Source organism: Dryobates pubescens, chromosome 1 (assembly GCF_014839835.1).
Source record: "Dryobates pubescens isolate bDryPub1 chromosome 1, bDryPub1.pri, whole genome shotgun sequence".
Lineage (NCBI taxonomy): Eukaryota > Metazoa > Chordata > Aves > Piciformes > Picidae > Dryobates > Dryobates pubescens.
Window position 1 is genome coordinate 51952229 of NC_071612.1, and position 19467 is coordinate 51971695.

The 19467-nt window shown below is 40.3% G+C and overlaps 1 protein-coding gene across 1 annotated transcript in view; it reads left to right on the top strand.

The window, feature by feature from the left end:
- Window positions 1-912: 912 nt before the first annotated feature.
- The window catches only part of TLL1 (tolloid like 1), a 124555-nt gene continuing 106000 nt past the window's right edge, over window positions 913-19467 (top strand). Inside the window, exon 1 of the mRNA XM_009904561.2 lies at window positions 913-1860. Coding sequence (XP_009902863.1) covers window positions 1704-1860 — 157 coding nt within the window. The 5' untranslated portion in view covers window positions 913-1703. The remainder of the gene's footprint in view (window positions 1861-19467) is intronic.

The window sequence follows — 19467 nt, forward strand, 5'->3', positions numbered from 1 at the left end:
GTATATATAATTTTTATTCCCCCCCCCCCCTCCAGCTTGATCTTATTTTATTCCAGCAGCACGTGTCTCCACCCCTCCTCCCTCCCTCTCCCTCTCTCTCTCTGCTCCCCCCTCCCTTTCCAGGTTGATCGGCTGAAATGAGGATTTGCGCGCTGATCCCTTCTCGGGCTTTAAAACAAAACCCGGCCCCGCGCAGCCGGCAGCGGCTCGGGGCGCCTAGGCGCTGAAGCGCAGCGGGGCGAAGCGAAGCAGGATACCGCGGAGCGGGGCGGCGGCACCCGCGGAAACTTCGCTGGGAAAATAAACCTCCACCACTTTCCTGGAGATCCACGTGAGAACAGGAAAGACCGTCTACAAGATCTCAGTGCTGCTGCTTCTGCCTGCTGCAATTTTACTTTGTGTTTGCCTTCATTATTTTTTTTTCTCAGTTTGTTCGTACTTTCATTTTGGAACCGGTTTCCAGCTGCTTGGCTGAATTTCTGGAGAGCATTGGACCTTTAATATTGCCTTCCTCTGTTTTAAACAAACTACGGACGCTTAAACTTTTCTCTTCCCCCCTCCCCCTCGCTCCTTAACCCCCACTCGTCAGCTCAGGGGGCTAACATTGCAAAGCAGCCGCAGCAGAGAAGTACACAGCCAGTGATTTATTTTCCCGTCTCCTAAATTGCAGTTAGTTTTTCTCATCGTCCTCCTCATCACCCATTCTGTCGAGCTTTTCTTTGGCTGCCGGGTGTCGATCTCTGCATTGTTTTATCTGATCTCGACTCTTTTGTTGTTGTTTAAATGTCATGCACTGCTTATCTAGAGAGAAAGCTATATCGAGATAGAGGCATATAGTGAATGCGCGTTTCCATAAGACTATCAAGGGAGCAGATCAGAAGCAGCCCGGATCCTGACCCTGACTGTATGAATAAGTAAGCAGGATGCTGACGACTGTGTGTTAGTTGCCTGTAAGGTTTTCGTAAGTTAAAGGGGGACGGAGGGGGGGGACAGACCAAAGGCAGAGCTTATTGTAAGTGTTTGTGCGGTGGGAGGAAGATCTGACACTGCTCCCGCCAGCATAGCTGCTGCCTCCCATCACTAGTGCTCCGGGGTTTGCTCTAGTGCACCCCACCCCCCTCGCTCCCCTTTCTTTCCTCCCTTTCTTCTTTCTTTCTTTCTTTCTCTTTCCCCCTCTCTCCGTGGTAGTTTGCTGATGTGCAGCCCGGATCCATCTTCTGGCAGCAGCAGCACGACCGGGGTCGGCAGCGCGGCGGGCTGCGGGCGCGCAGCGGGAATCAGGCCGGGCGCGGAGCGGGACGTGGGCAGCGGCCGCCGCCGCCGCCTCCTCCTCCGCGGGAAGTTTGGCTGGGGTTTGACAGAAGCGAGGGGACGCCCTGACAGACAGGATCTCCCGGCCTGAGTCCACCCCCTGCGCCCACCCACACACCCAGTGACTTTCTCCCTGGCGAGGTGGCGGGCTGGGGGCCAGGAGGGGCAGCAGCGCTTATGGTCCTCGCTCTGTGTTGCACCCGTCTGACTGAGGCTACCTAGGGAGCACCGCCTCTCGTAAGAGCCTCCAGGTGGAGAAAGCAAAAATCCCCAACCTCCTTCAAAACCTGTGGTTGCTCCATCCCTTACCCATCTTTCCCAAGCCGGCGTGGACTGCTGACCGGTCGCCTAATTCATCTGCACCCTGCCCACCGCCTCCATCCCGAGGGAGGATGAAAATGCTTTGCTGGAGGATGGCACTATGGCTGGCCGGGTGGACTGTCTGTGGGAAGCCTTCCTCCTGCTCTGGCCTTGATTATGACTACACTTACGATTTCACTGAAGAGGATAAAGCTGAGGCGATAGATTATAAGGATCCTTGCAAAGCCGGTAAGTGACTTCCAAGTCTAATACAGCTCCCCGCCCCCTCCCCAGATGGTGACTTTGTCTCGGCTTTATTTACGGCGGTCTGCGTGAGTGGGGAGTCCCGGGCTCACCTGCTCCCTCCCGGGGCAGCAGTAGCAAGTGGAGCCGGAGACCTGCGCCCGGCACCCCTCACCTGGGGAAGGTACCCGAGACCCGCTTTTCTGGGACTTTCCGTTTCCCTAGCGCCTCTGGCTGATGTGAGAGAGGGGCGCGGCGCCGGGCAGGGCTGTGCCGGGCAGGGCTGCACCGGCCGCCTCCGCTCCGCGTTCCCGGCGACGTCCCGAGCCGCTGACTTCGGAGCCGGCGCGACGCCGCCGGGGACGCGGAAGTTGTAGAGGGCATTTCGGCGAGGCTCAAAGGTTTTGAGGCGAGACCGTGCCCCCCGCAGTACACGCCGGGAAAGGGGAGCGGCGGTGCCGACGGGTAGCGGCTCTTTCCGAGGCCCTGCCTGCGCCTGCGGGCTCCCTCTCGCCTGCTTCCGTCCCAACCTGTCGCCCCTGACCGTATCCTGGGGCCAGCCGGCCGGGGCGGGTCCTCTGCTACGGCCGCCCGACGAATAAGTATTTATGAAGTGCTCAGCCCGAGCGGGAGAGGAGGGCTGAGTTGTGGGGCCGCGGAGCGGCTGCACAGTCCTGCTGGTCCACGCGTGAGGCTCTTGCACCGCAGCTGGAGAGTGGTGAGGTTTTATCTAATGCAGCCTGTACTGTGGGGCCGCTGTGGTGCTCTCTCCTCGCTCTGTGCCTGACCGACCTCTTTCTAAACTGTGTGTGAAGAGCTGAACTATAGCCTCTTCTCATCTCACAGAGCAATGAGCACTTTACTGGAACGTTTATCTTACCGATTCAGGACTTCAGCCTCCCTAATGCCAGGTGCAGTTCTTCATCAATTAAAGAAAGCAGCAATCAGAACTGACCTCGGGACCTGGCTTCACTGGTATTTAACTTGACAAGTGTATCTCGGTGATGCTTTCCCATCCATTTCTCCCTCTCCACCCCCAAAAAACCCAACCCAACCCAAACAAACCAAACCAAAACAAACCCCACACCCAAACAAAAAAACCTCCCCAAACAAAAACAAACAAAAACCCAAACCAAACCCACCACCCACACAAAACCCCCAAACCCAACCAAACAAAAAAGCAACCCCCTCTGTTAAAGATAAGAGTGGTGGTCCATTTCCAACACCTCTGTAATTAAACAAGTGCTCAAGTTTTCCAGCAGCCTCTTTTGCATTAATTAGTTATATTCTGAAAACTGGTTCAGACAAAGGTGGAGTTCACTGTATCCGTGTGGTTTTTATTGAGAATGTGGTGAACATACGTGCCAAATATGCAGACACTACATTTTCCTAATCACAAATATATTTTGTTCCTAAGTGTGAATTGTTAGGTCTTACTTGCTTACAACTGAGGAATGCTCAAGTTCAAAAGAAGCAGAAGCAATTGCAAACAAAACATGTTTTTTTCCAGTTAGTAGTACTCACAAATACATACATAAAAGCAACTGGTCATAGTTAACTTGAGTGCTTTTCTTTTGGTCTATATGTGCATCATATCATATAATGACAAATGTGTATATACTCTTTGCTACATTGTTTATTCTTTTAATTGTTTCATAGTGGGAATAATAAGAATGATACTGTTTTAAAGTTGTGTATAAGAGAAACACAGTAGTAAAAGACTGTACAATATGATCAGTGTTGGAATTTTTCTGACATCATTTTGTTTGGAAAAAGAAACATATATTTGGAAAGGTTGGCTCATTGAAATATTTTATGGAAGTTCTTGCTGTTGTGAGACACTACTGTGACAAGAGACAGGTAAATGCCTGGAGAGTTAGTTGTTTTAGTTGTTTATTAGTCATCAAAGCAATAATTTTGACATTTTCTATTCAGTAGAGTTTGTTCTCTTTTTTTGTGTTTGTTTGTGTGCTGTAGTTCTTCAAAACTTAAAAGATAGGTCACTATGGTGCACTGGGTTTGTACCACATGCCAATTGTTTTAAACAAAAATTATAAAGTTCTGTGTATCTCTGCAACTGATCCTCCATCAGTATATTTTGATTACTTTTCCTGAATAGCATTTCCTAAAGGCTTATCTGATCATAGCCTGTGAAGTACCGATAGTTGGTCAAAGGTGATGGGGATGGTGGGTACTCAGCCTCTTTTACCAGCATAACTCAAGTGTATGCTTTCACTATTTCAGGTCTTACTGTCTAGAGTGGGTTTTGGACTCCCATGAGTGATTTTAGAGATACCTGTCATTAGGATGGTTTCCTCAGTAAGGCCCTAAAGAAGGACAAAGCCTGGCTTCATAATCAGAGGTGTGAGTTGTTCACACTCAAATATGTGTGGTCATTATGAATAAGATAATAGGACAAAGCAAGATAATCCTTGCTGAGATTGTGTTCAGTGTATGCAAACTTTGTATCTTAGATACAATTAACACCTGCTTTTACTGCACCCAGAGAATGTACAACTAAGGTTGTAAAAATGCTGGTGAACTATTCAGGCTGGTAACAGTTAGGTTGTGTATATATAAGATAATTTCCACCACAGCAAAATATGAAAATGCTCAGAATCAGCCTAGGCTTTTCCTATTGATGTACTTCAAAAACTCCAGTGAGCTCCATGCTATTTTTACAGATGTGCTAGAATAATTTGGCCTTACACAATTAGTGAATAAATAAAATGCTTTGTAACCAGCCACAACTAAGATGCCCCAAATATTCTGATGGATTCACCTATATTTTAGAAGTTCTTTGTGTTCTTCTTTTTTTTTCTCTAGTGAGCAGTGTTTGCTGTTTAGTTATTATTCTATAGAGCATATGAGAAAACATTTGCAATCTTAGAAAGCACAATAAGCCTCAGAGCTATAGTTTGGTATCATTATAAAGAGAACTCTAATTTTTAGATACAGTCCTAACTCCTTTAAATCAATCTTATTTTAGTAGGTCCCTTTCCTTTTGTTGAAGATCTTGAGAAATTTTCCAGGAACAAAACAAGACAGCCTCTGAGATGTTACTTGTAGGTATTCTGAGGGATTGTTTATCGACATGCTGTGTGTGTATTAACATTTTCATAAGAAAGGAATCATTTTAGTGAGTGTGCCTAGAATCACACTGTTTCTTTGACTTAAAATTCCCAGAAGCACTTAGTGTGTGAGTCTGATAGATGCCCAGTGTGCTTAGGAGTTGTTTCTGGAACTAGTGTTTTTATTTGCATCTAAACCAGCAACTGTTTTATACAACAACCCCAAAGTTCAGACTTTGGAAGCCCTGGAGTACGGGCTCCAGGGAACAGAAGAGCCTGGAGAAATGTTATGATGGTGTTGAGGAGATGAATGTTGATAAGGAAGCTATTGACATTGTGCAGAGGAACTTGATGAGCTGTGTGATTATCTTGTGTTTGTCTGCAGACCTTTAACCTATATATGAATTTTGGGTCATGATACTTCTTATAACAAGTATTGTAACACGTATCTTGGTATTCTGTAACAGTGGGATGTGGTGTAACAGTTTCCATGCTCCTGGTGTCTGAGACATTTTCTCATGTCTCTCTACAGGATATTCCGTTCAGTGTTTACCATTGTGAAGTTCAAGTGTAAGGCATTCTTAGTTCATCTTCACAATCTAATTTGTCAGAAGATGCAAAACTGGGAATGTCATACTCATTGCAATGTCAGGCTTTAAAGACTCTAAGAACATAGATCAGCATTTCTATGAATCAGATATTGCTCAAAAAAGGTCATTGCCTTATTGATCTAAATGGATGTTGTCAGGCTTTTCAGATGGCAGCATGCATCTGCATTTTTTTTTTTCTTTTTCCCCCCCTTTTTCTCCATTCTTGCCACAGCTTATAATGTATTAAGGTTATCTGTTGTAAAACATAGTGAGATGGGTAGGAAAAGAATTTCCCATTCTGTAATACTTATTCATAGTCTGCACTTAGCTGATATTAAAGTCTTTTTGAAGGCTTTTGCTTTGTTTCCTTAAAATAAAAACAGAGAGAGCACTATCTCTGGTGTGATCTTCCAGTTCAGATACTGTAAACTGCAGAAGATAGGTGGTAAGTCTTCATTTTGTTTCATATTCACATCACCGAGGATTGTTCCAGCCTCTGAACAGCTGGCTGTCTTTGAGTAAGTCTCTTCCAGCATTTCTTCTGACATGTTTTACTTCTCTCCCCAGCCCCCCGTTAAGCTAGATAAAAATGTTAAAATAATAATCATAAAGACAATTAGATGTACAGCTTCATAATGTGGAAGTTGGTTAGCTTGAAGTTATTTGACTATGTATATGTGCCTTCTTGAGAGTAAGGGAAGAGTAAGAAAGACTCTCCTTAGTGTCCATTTCCCACTCCTATGAAAATATAAGGAACTCATTTGGTTTCTTTGAACCTTTATAAGTAAAAATAAAAAGTGTTTGGCTTGTGTGTAACAGGAATATTAGTATTTCAAACCTAGTTATGTATTTTATTTATAAGGTATCTGAACAAGAAAAGTTGATGTTTAATGTTGAGTATAATTAGTCACTGTCATCTGTAACCCAACTTTTGTTTATTAATGTTGTACGAGCAGCCTTCTATACTGCTAGGTTGTTTTGGGTTGTGTGTCGTTTTCTTCTGGGACATGTTTTCATCTGTAAGCATGCTAATTGCACCTTCTGGTAACAGGAAAATTCTTAAAACCTCTGATTAAACATTTTGAATCTCTTGCATAATTTAGATGATTGAGATCTTTCATCTTCATATTTCAGCTGTGCATTGCATTCTAGAAGATATATTGCGCAGTTAGTATTCATATAGAGATTGTACTACTAATATCACTTGCCAGATGGACAGAACTGTGACTATTCATGTAGTAAATGCATAGTGTAGGCAGCTGAAACAGAAACAAGTTTTTGAGTAGTTGGTCCCAAATGGCCTCCATCGTGCTGTGGATAAACTTGCAGGATAAATCAGACTACTGAAAAATTCAGTTTTAAAGTAATTTTTCTTTTTTAGAATTCTTCACCATTACTTTATCTGTGATGCCCTTTATCTTATTTTATTTTTTCAACAAATTTGAAGGAAATTTGCATGAACATAAAGTTCTTTTCCTCATCTTCACTGCAAAGATTAATTCGGTAGTGAAACTGGGAAAACACTATGAAATGAACATATTTGATATTCTAACTTTTTGAATACCCTTCTATACTAAAGGCTCAATTTAATGTCCAGACCACTTTCCATAGCACTCTGTTTCTGAATATATTTCCGGTGTGTCAAACAAGTGACCTGCAAGGAGCAGTATTACATCACTGCAAAACTACCCCTAATTGACAAATATAATTGAGCTTGAAATCAGGTCCCTTAGGCAAGCTCAGAAACATTCACCACACCTGGATGTCTGCCTTATGTCATTCTTATTGCCCCTCTGGAAAACAGGGTTGATAGGCTTATGACATAATTCCATTCACTACTTCTTGGAGAGAAATGGTCACGTCTGTGGTGTGTAGTATTGACAGAAGGGTTGTAAAATCGAAGAATCAGCTTCTGGTTTTCACAGGCACAGGGGACTTCATCAAAAGAGACTTTTGTTTTGTTGTATTTTTCTTCCTGGTTGTATTGCAGTACTCAAAATTTTATAACAGTGAACAAACTAAGCAAGGGGAGAAATCTCTGTTCTTTATTTAGACAATGTGCGTATATCCTTAAATTGAAATAGGATTTTATGGTCTGGCTTTAGATGCTTGAAAAATGTTAGGTTTGTAGAACATTCCTTTTTTTTTTTTTTTTTTTTTTTTTTTTAAGAAACAAAACCCAAAAGCAACAACAACAAAAACCCACCACCCAGCAAACAAACAAAAAAACCCAAACAACAATAAAAACCCAAACACAACCAACCAAAACAACAAAACCCCAGAAAACTCCCCCAAAAAATCTTGAAGGAAAGACAGTTCTGGAGCAAAACTAAGCTTTGGGCTTTCAAAACTTTCAATAGGATGGACAGTATTGTTCTGTGTTTTCTGGGCTTTTTTTTTCCAGCCTCCTTAGGGTCTACATATTCTAAGAATTTTTGAATGCACTTTATTCTTTCCGTTCTTGACCCTAAACAACCTCTGTCCACCTCCCTACTACATCCCTTCAGAGCTCTAGCAACTGAAAGTGTGACTAGAATACTCTGGATATTTTTAGTCGTCTCAGGATATTTTTCTTGGCTAAGAAAGTGCTAATGGCTAATCTGTTAATGTGTTTTAATGCATATTAATTCTTTGTGTGTGCTGCTCATCTTCTTTCTGCTTCTTTCACTGTCATCTCTTTTGTTATTCTTATGACAGGTTTCCTTGCCTCTGAATTCCCTTTCTTCACTGAATACACTTTCTACTGGTTTTTGAGTTCCTTCTTGTGCTGCCTAACTAGCCCTTGACTCTTTTTCTCTGTTTCTTCCCTTTGGCAAATTCTTCTCCTGCTTACAGTTAGCAGTTATTATCCCAGACGTATTTTCCTCTAGTGTTTTGATAGTTCTGTAGCAGAGAAAATGGGCACCTATGCCCACAGCTGGAAATGAGGAGGAGAAGACGGGTGGGCTGTGCATGACCATCATGTTCTCCGGAGGCCACGTGCTGGAGTGCTTAGTGGGCTGCCAGTGATCTGTTAAACACTGTGTGTCAAACCCTGAAATACCCAGCTATAAATATTTGTACAGAACACATACATGAACCTTCTGTCTCTGCTGGACTCATCTAAATATCGAGATCTGGTCTGAAGACTGTCCGTGCTAAACAATAGAAGTAAGATTACTAGGAGTACTTAGTGTAAAACCTGTATAAATAGTAATGTAACAGCAGGTCGAGCTAGGGAGTGTGAAGGTGGAGGCTGTGCCATGAACATATGTAGTGTCTGTGTGTGACCTTGAACAGACGTGCAACCCATGTTATTTGTTGCTCTTGCAGACTGCTTTTGAATCAGTTCCTACTCAGATGTTCTCATATAACTTTTATTGGGATTTTTGCCTGACTAATAATCTGCAAATATAAATTTTCAGTGACTGTAAATCAGTGAGCATCAAATGTTTGAGACTATTTGAGCACAAAGATGGTTCTTACAGAGCAATAATGCACCAGAATATAGGTTTTTGAGTTTTCTCTTCAATATTTAAAAGAGACCAAACAACCAAACCCCTGATTTTGTTCTAAAATAACATTTTTTTTCCTGAGATTTGTGAAATACTGTACCAAATAGGATATGTAGTGTGTCTTTAACCAGCTTCTTTGCTATGTGTAGCAAAGAAAAGAATCCAATGGAGAGCCACAAGGATGATTAGAGGGCTTGAGCATCTCCCCTATGAAGAAAGACTGAGATCCCTGAGGCTGTTTAGTCTTGAGAAGACTGAGAGGGGATCTGATCAATGTGTATAAATATTTAAAGGGTGGGTGTCAAGTAGAGGGGGCCAAGCTCTTTTTGGTGGTGCAAGTAATAAGACAAGAAACAACGGGTTCAAACTTGTACATAGAAGATTTCACCTCAACATGAGGAGAAACTTCTTTACAGTGAGGGTGACGGAGCACTGGAACAGGCTGCCCAGGGAGGTTGTGGAGTCTCCTTCTCTGGAGACTTTCAAAACCCACCTGGATGCATTCCTGTGCAGACTACTGCTGTGGCAGAGGGGTTGGACACTATAATCTCTTGAGGTCCCTTTCAACCTCTAATATACTGTGATACTTTATTGAGATAAAGTATATCAGTATTTGGTTAGGAATAGATTTTGAAATTTTCTTATTAATTTTGATGGGTATAAATTATATTGCAGAAAAACATGCCTGCTCTGAAGTACACTTTTAGTAACTTAGACTATATAAGCATTTTTAGCAACAGTTTTTGTTTCCTGAAACACTTGAAATTATAATTTTGATTGAATTTTGTGGTTTAATTTTGAAATAGTCATAAATCATGCTTTAAAAGTTGATGCTGCCCACCCACTTGCTGCAAAATATATTCGACTGTGTCAGGACTGACACTGTTAGTCTAATGGCACATGTTGTCAGGATTCAGACTTTCTGAAGTTTTTTGGATTGGTATGATCATATGTCATTGACAAAATATCAAATTTTTAATATTATAATAAGTATTGGAACTTTATTTCATCAGGAAATAATCAATAAAAACAAGACACAAAAAGGAAAATTAAGGGTGTCTATTTTAAAACTTATTTTCAGTGAATTTAAATCTGAATTTAGGAATTATCTGTCTTGCTGTCCTGATGGATTTCATCCCTTGTCCTGCAGAAACTGAGCGACAGAGATACGCTGTCAGCACCTCTGGAGCCACGTTGTGCTGCTTGGGTATTGTAAACTGTGTGGTGGAGTTTAGATGTCAGCTCTCAGAAGTAAGAGCACACAGACTTCAACTGTGAGGGATGTATCTGAAGAGCTGTGCAATATTCTCAGGCTGGTAGCAAAAGTTAAGCATATTCCTAGTAAAAACTCTATTAAACAAACATGAATTAATTTTATTGGTGTCCAACATTTTTAATAGGTGCTAGTTAGTTACATTCTTGCTGTCATGAATACTGTATCACTAAAGATCTTCAACACATTTCCACTTGCTGAAAAAAGTACGAAGAATTTTGAATAAGGCAAAGTGATTCTAAACAGAGTGGCCAAAAGACAGAGCTTCTGTTTCCAGATTATGTGCTCAGATAAGTAAAGCAAATAATTTCAGATGGTTCTTACATAATATCAAGATTTAGTTAAACAGGTTACTTGCAACAGCTGTTTATATTTGCTTTCATGAAGAGTAGTTTTAGAACAACTCTGCGGGTGTGAGAATGTGACGATGAACTGCCCAGTTTCTCCATCTGCTAAAATGTCCTTATATTTATAACAAATTTGCATGCATCTTAATTTTTACTTGTACTTGCCTTTTTTTCCCTCTTATTCAACATTATTCTTAGAATTGTGCTCTTCCTTCAGTTTTATTTGCAGGTAGGTCGAACTCCTCTACTTGACAGCTGTTTCTGTACTTGTAATTGTTTATTGCATATAGGTAGATTGATAAATGAAGTATTTGCTGTTTGGACAGTCTGCTTAGCACTATTCTGACTAAGATGAAGGCATGTTACCCATCATCTTGTGATCTTCATCCCAACTTTTTGTCCGTCATCCCATCTTTTTGTCATCATACGAACTTCTCAGTTTTTATCTATGCAACTGTTCAAGATGATTGATTCAGGACTAAGTTCTGGAATCTTTGTTGTATTATTCTTTATATGCTGTAATAACATTATGTTCTGAAAACTAACATAGGTTAATGTTTTATGCCTGGAAAAGAAAATAATAAATAACCTCGCCCAAACACATAACAAACCCTCAGACAAAACAAACAAACAAGCCTATAAATAACTAAGGAACCAGATTCATGCAGATAACTGGTTTGTCCCATGAAGGTTAGATTATTGGAAAACTGTTTAATGAGAGCAGGTAAAAAGTTGTTCAACTTAGAAAATAAAAGAGTAGGGACTTGATAAACATGTACAAACAAGAGAAGATGAAAAAAGGTTAATTTTTTTTACTCCTGTTAGTCTGTTAAATTCTGAACTGGCAAATTTAGTAGAGACAAGGAGATACATGGAGGGTTTATACAACTTTTTTTTTTTTTTTTTTTTTTTTGATTGAAGTCTGCTAAGGAATTCCACCAAGGCAATACTTGGATATATGGTATGACATTTACATAAGTAGCAGGGGCACCTGGAGCTCTGATAATAAGTAATGATAACATTTTCAAGTGGATATTGTACCTTAGGTTTCAGAGTTCAAGTCTGTCCTTAGTAGTTGAAAACCAGGATGAGTCCTAACGTGTGGCGAGTTTATCCTTGTATACCTGCTGTGTATTCTTTCTGTGAAGCAGCTTGTGCTGACGGCTGTTAGAGACAGGACCTCAGACATGACCCAGTGTTGCAGTTCCTTTGTTCCTCATCCCTCTGAATTCTATTTTAAAAACTCATGTCTTGTAGCATGTCTGAAAGATAAATGTAATTTGGCCATTTTGGGAAGTAAATCAATTTCAAAGCTCAGTATGACTTGAAATGCGTTGGTCAATTGCATTTATGAAAATCAATATATGCGAGCACACAAGAAGAAAACTGCATTTACCTAATGTGTATAGATTCTTATGATGGGCCCAGTGGAGCAGTTGTATGTATGCTTATCTTTCAACACGTGTGCGTATGCTCAACTGATTACCTAAGAAAGTATAATTGAAGCATAGGTGCGTTTAGAAGCATACACACAAGATCTTTAAAGTTGCATGTACTTGTTATGTGGGTACCTTTTTTTTCTTTATTTTGTTTTCCTACACTGGGGAACACCACATTAATCTGTGTGTTAAACCTGATCTAGAGGCTGTTTAGCTCGGTGAGAATGTTTGCAATTACTTTGAAGATAATATTTGTAGGTGAATATGTAATAAAGTGCAGAGCTGACTAATTTGCTCCCCTGTGCTTGGGCTATGGCTGACTCGTATCCATGTGCTCAAATGCTTTGCAGGCACATTTATGAAGGCAGCCAGACTTTTACTCCAGTGTCTGTAGTTGTCATCAGTATCATGAAGTCTTGCATTCTGTGACTTTGTGTTTGCAGGTTCTTTCTTGCTGGTCTGTGATGTGGAAGAAATTCCAGCAGCTTGCAAGAGTGTCTGATTTATTTATTTATTTATTTTAAATGTTTTTTTTTAATTCCCCTGATAGGAAGCCTCAGGATAAGACTGGATTTAGGTTACTGCAATAATTTCTCAGCCTTTAGAGAGAGTTTTCTTCTTGTCATAGCTGAATACTTTATTAACTGTTCAATCTGATGAATGGTTGAAGATGCTGATGAATATGATATTTGCAGTTGTATATACAGTTCTGTATCTGTGTGATTTTTATGAAATGTGAAGTCAAAGGTAATAAGCCATTTTTTATAAAATACAGCAGTCATGTGAAGCTGGTGTCAATGTAACTTGTAATAATATCATCAAATCATGTACTATTGGTGTGTCAATGTAACTTGTAATAATATCATCAAATCATGTACTACTGGTGTGACAAGCACTGAAAGCCTCTTCAGTAATTTACAATACCCCTACGTTAAAGCATTTCCTGTCCCAGAGGCTGCTAGGAGCTAAAAAGTTGTAGAAAATTAAAAGGAACAAATGTACTAATTGAAATAAAATGGTAAACCAAAACTAGAGCAGAAAGTGTGTTTCCTGCCTCTTTCCCCCAAGCTTGATACAGTCGAGATTGCATAAACTCTAGGTTGCAGTAGAGACCTAACAATCTTTATGACATAGCCTAACTCAACATTCAACCACATAGTTTGTTACTTTTGTGTTTCATGGACTTCCATTTTTTTTCTGATGTTTCTTCAGTGTGTTGAGCCTGGAGCACTTGACCAGTGAGGAGGGTGCTGCAGTCATTCAGTCTAGGGAAGAGGAGACTGAGGGCAGACCTTATTGCTCTCTGCAACTACCTGAAGGGAGGTTGGTGCGAGGAGGCGGCCAGCCTCTTCTCCTTGATGGCAAGTGACAGAACTAGAGGAAATGGTTACCAGCTGCACCAGGGGAGGTTTAGGCTGGGTGTTAGAAAATATTTATTCACTGAAAGGATTATCAAACATTGGAATGATCTACCCAGGGCAGCAGTGGAGTCACCATCCCTGGGGTTGTTCAAGAGGTGTATGGACCTGGTGCATAGGGACGTGGTTTAGTGTTGACCCTTCAGTGCTGGGTCAGAGGTTGGACTGGATGATTTTTGAGGTCTCTTCCAACCAGATATATCCTGTGATTCTGTAATTTAGTGATGGTCTGAATGAGAACAGAAGACAAATGAGTCTACATTTGACTGATGAGTCTTGTTTGAGGATCTAAAGTTCTTGGCTTTAGTTACAGAATTTGCTGGAGTTGTTATCCTTTCCTTCCAACAAGTAGATGTTGTATCACAGAAATTGTAAAGGAAATCAACTTGCATGTGCTAAAAAGACAGTTATCTCCATTCTTATGTACTAGTAAATTCTTATGCCTTCTATTTCTTTATAGATGTTCTGGTATCAAGGAAAATCCTATCTAGAGCTGGCTTACCTAGCTCCCTAGGGCATTGCAGAACACACACTGCACCTTTCCTTCTTTCCCTCTCATAATCAGTTTTTGATTCAGCTTTCCTTCCTGTTTATTGCTGAAGAGTTGCAGGTATTTGTGTTTAGAGTTGGATGGGTGCTTTGAGAAGTCATAGAGAATAAACTGACATCACAAAGTGCTGCATGTGTTATTTGCCAGGGGAGCCAGGTAACTGGGTAAAAACTGAGATACAAACTAGAGATGAATAATCTAGGCCTGAGCCCTCTGCAGCTGTAGATAGGCAATTTCCATCAGAAACTTTTGCGAGTGTGTTTTAATTGCAGATCAGACTGCTCACTGTATTCATCTGCTGCTAAGGCACCAACTTTTGATTAAAAATGATATACATATCAAAATTCTTACTGGTATTTTGTTCTGATATGCCATTCAGTTAAATATGGCTGCACAGGTTTTATGGTTTTGCTTTCACATGCTGCTGTGAGTTGTTCTGTGGTTCATATGTCTGATAAAATACCATGGCTTAAAAGCTTGTGTGTCTGAAAGGTTGCTAGACTTCTTTCTGCAAGATTGGTCTAAGAAAAGATAGTTACCTTCCTTGCAAACTTTGTGTTTCATCTCTTTGAAACATTGCAGCTATAGTAACACTGCCTCATCCTGATATGTAATACAGCAGATCCCTTAGGTGGGATGTGGAAGAGCCTGCATTAATGATGTGTTACTGGCCCTGGATTGTGTTACATGGGCCACAACATGGACTGCACTGGGTCAGGCACTCACAGCAGCCAATCAGGTGGTTTTTGTGTTGGTTTTTTTGGTGTGCGGTGGTGTTTTCTCCCTTGATGATGAAGTACTGTCTTTTTGTATTCAGTTTGTGTGTCCTGACACATTGATGTAGGAATAGTAAATGCAGTATGTTTATGTGCTGCAACATACAAGGCAGAATGAATGGCATGATGACATCTACCTCAATAAGGTCAGAATTAGAATTTGAACCTGAGGAAACATTGTACTTAGGGCCACTTTACTAAGACTTACTGGAGGTATGTCTTTTCAACAGTCTGTTACGATGGAGGCAAGAGGTAGCCAGGTTATTAAAATGTAAACTACTTTTTTTGTGTTTTGTGATGTTTTAAAATATACATGTAGACATTGCAATGCAAGGATCTTTCCAAAGTGGCGTTGTGCTAGACTAATTTTGAAGCATAAAACTCATTTAAACAGCTTTTGTTGTTGTTCCTCTTCTAGTGGGAAATTATATAGAGAGATGTTGTAACAGCAAGGGTGAGTATAGAGGAACTGTTCTGTGCTGTGAGCCAAAGGACATCATTAGGAACACTCCTATTATCTGGAAGCCTGACTTCCTGTCTCAGTTTCCTCGTGAGTCTCAATAAATGGCAGAAGAAATGCAACACTTTCCTGCTTGGCCAAAAACTCTGCTAAATGACTCCTTTGGCTGCATGCCACACTGTCTTCAGAAATAAATTCTGCAGCTCCCTCCTGAGTCTGGAGGGTATTTGCTGCAGTTCCTAGGGGCCACTGGAGCAAAATTTAGCCTGTAGTAGCATGACAGAGCCAACCTTCTCAACAATGCCATAATGCTTTAGGTGTCCTTTGTACATTTTGATTTTTTAAAAAATGTAATTATTTTTTAAAGATAGAGATATTTCTTATTGTAAACTTCCATGATAATTAAGGGATGTTAAAGACCTGAAGTATGATAGTTTTCATATTAGGTAAATTATTTTACTGCAGTGAAAACAGTATAGCATGTCTTACAAGAAGTATGAAAGAATTGCTTAAAATAAAAATACTTTTAGATATGCATTAATTTAAATTAATTTTCTAGCTTTTTTTTCTCAGTTCCCAGTTCAAGAGATACAGGGACTGGACTATCATCCAATGGAGGGCCATGAATATGATTAAGGAACTGGAGCATATCTGTTATGAGGAGAGGCTGACAGACGTGGGGGTCTTTAGCCTGGAAAAGAGACGATTAAGAGGGGATCTTATAGATGTATATAAATATCTAAAGGGTGGAGGTCATGAAGATAGGGCTTGGCTTTTTTCAGTGGTGCCAGGTGTAGGATAAGGAAAATAGTTGCAATCTAGAACAGAGAAAGTTTCACTTGAACTTAAGAAAAAAATCTTTCTTTTGAGGATTTCAGACCACTGGAATAGGCTGCCCAGAGAGGTTGCGGAGTCTCCTTCTCTGGAGACTTTCAAAACCTGCCTGGATGAGCTCCTGTGCAACCTGATCTGGGCGTATCTGTGTTAACATGGGGGCTGAATTAGATGATCTCCAGAGGTCACTTCAAAACCCTACTGTTCTGTGAATTAGTATACATATTGAAGTTCTAAATATAGCTTTATTGTAGAATACAAAAATAGGGTAATAAAAGTTTTTCGTATGCCTTTCAAGAAAGAATGAAACATAATTCACAGGCATCCTATTAACTGCTTGGTTCAGTAGATGCATCTGTTGTCTTCTCTGTACCGAAAAGGATTTTAATTTTTTTGGGGTCTATTTGTACATTTGCTCTGTCATACATATTACAACTCAAAATGTTTAGAATCCTGTCTTAGCTCCAATTTAAATGAAATCCACATCACCAAACTTTTTGGTTCAGTTGTTACTATTACTACTTTCTCTTTTAACTAACTTTGGCAAGTAAGAAACTCACAGCTGACTCAAAGGAAACTTGGCAAAATGTGCACCATTTCCCAATAGCCTTTCTCTATAACAGAAGAGATATTAAGACTGTATTTAATAAATTGTGGCTTATTTTCCCATATGCATCCAAGAGGAAAAATGTTCTTAATTCTTTGGAAATGAGAAGGGCTTCCCATCGTTAGTGCTCTGAATGTGTCATCTTTCAAAGGTCATCATTATTCTGTATGTGTCATTCTCAAGCAGCTGTCCAACTGGAAGTTTTGGGAATACATGGAAATGAGAAGACTTAACAGCATTGGTGTACAAAAAAGTATTGATAGCTTGTCTTGTGGATTGGTTTTATTCCCTTGGTTGTTTGTCTCATGAATTTTAATGTTGTTTTCTGTGATGTGAGACTGCTGAGTTATGCCTATCTTGTCATCTGGTACTTTGCTCTGTCTTCAGTCTCATTTTCAAGGGCATCTAAGCAGTTCCTGACAGGAGCTCCCCTTGGCTGACAAGCAGTGCTCGCCATGTTGATTCCTGTGTATTTTGAGCCTTGGTAAAGGGGCCGGAAGGGTGGATGGCATTTTTGAAGAGTTTGCTACAGGAGGTTGGTAGAGGCTACTGTTTTTTATTGCAGTTTTTTTGTATTAAGGTCCTAATTTTGAAAGTTGGGAGATCTCATTCATTTCATTGCTTCCCCTCAACAGCAATACTGCTTTACCCATTCTGATGGCCTTTGATGATCAATTCTTTCCCAGCTGTCCTTTCCCATACTTCCTCCTGGTTCAGAGGAAGGAGAAGAGATTCTTTGGCCTATCTGCAATTCTCAGAGGGTTACTGGTGTGATGCCACTGACTGTTTCTCATTCTTTGTGGACATGGCATAAAAATGTTGATGTGTGTTACTAAAATGGCTGTATTGTCAGTGTCTAGATGTAAGAATTTCAGGTCATGTAGTTCCACACAGTAAATGAGAAGAAGAATATACCTCCATTATAAGAGTTTGTTTTTTTTTTTTTTTAACTCCAAGGAGAGGAAACATTAAATGGTGCATAGGGCAGTGTATATAACACAAATGTGTGTATATTTAAAAGTGTGTGTGAGAATGAGTTATGCAGTAACTGAATTTTAAGGATACTTGTATCATTGGACAGTAAATTTGAGCAATTGAACATAACAGACTCAAATATTTCTGTTCAGTTTTTGTTTATCCTACAATTAGACACTAAAAAATAACATTGAGAACTAGTAGTGTATGATTTAATTAAAACTACTCGGGGAAGAATAATTGTGCTTTTTGTTGTAGACTTGAAGGTATACTTCTACTAAGTAAAAATAAGTGATTGAATAGCACACAAAACATTGTCTTCAAGTATGTTCAGTGCAGGTGTACAAACCTATGTTATTCATGCTTTACTTCTTGTGGAAGCACGAATAGCCTTTAGAGGAAGGGTCAAATTCATCTTCATTATAAGGCCAGGGAATTTCTGTTGTTTTCAATGGAAATCCGCCCGTGATTTTACCTACGGGCTAGGTTTGCTACACAAGTGTAATATATTGTCAGTGGCTCTGGAAGCAATCCATTTTTATCTAACTTGGTAACTGATAGAGAATTACAAGTTTAATAATGCTTTATCTTATAGCAAGGACTATGTTCCTTCCAAGATCTTTGTCTGGAATTTTTTTTTTTATTCCATGTATTTATATTTTTAGGTAAAAGGAGCTATTCTCACATCTTGGGAGCTAAATTACTTTTTGCAGTTAAATACGGATTATGTTTTTAGAAGTAAAACCAAGCTAACAAATTCTGATTAATGTATGAACAAACTGGGCAAATTCTATGATTCTGTGACTATTTTTGTCCTTACTTTTGAAGCAGGTATTTGGGTCCATGATTGGATGTTTAGCTTTGATCTGTGTAAGCGATGTCTGGCCTACTAGGCTTTACCAACATTGTGTATCATCATATTATTTATGTTTAATATCTGTATTCACTAGGTTATATTTATCTAATCACACTGCTTACATTTTGTACACTTTATGAAGGACAGGTTCTTTAACTGTTTTGGTATAAAAGACAGCCTCTTTTGCTTCTGAACCACATAATCAAGATCACTTTCAGCAAACTCTTGTGTACACTCAGGTGTTAAATATTCACTTTGGGCTGCCCAGAAATCATCCTCCCCAGTTGCACCTTCTGTATACGGCTAAGAAAACATTTCCAGTTACTTTGTATCATGTAGCATAAACCAGTGTAACAGCTGGTTGTTTCTGTGTCATATCTGTCATCTGGGGTCTTACCCTTAGATCTGGCCACATGGCTCTTGGCTGTCAACAGCAGCAAGCAAAACGCCTGTGCTGCCTGCGCAGCACCCAGTACAAATGCTTGATCTCTGGGGACTCTGATTCTGTGATAAACAGTGATTAGGATGGACTAAGAAGAAACTGCTGCAGAGCTGCGGCTTGTGGGAGACTCCAAATGTTTGGCATCATGAGAAGACAATTAGTGTTGTTCAGACTCCACTCTTGGGCACAGAGAGAGCAATAAGGACTCAGCAGCACATTGGGAGAGCCAAGAACTGGATAGAGAGTGGAGGGGGGGAAACCATGATGCCTTTGCTGTTCAGTTGTAGGGTAATTCCTAGAGAAACTAAAATTCATTATAGCCTAATTAAATGGTCCCCAACACAGCTGATCTGTATTTTTCACTGTCGGGGACATGTTTTGTCTCTGACAAATGCCTTCCTCTAACATAGGCAGGTCCTTCCTAACAGTTTGATCACTTTTTCAGATAGTTTGAGGTTTAAGAGGGACTGTTATTGTTCCT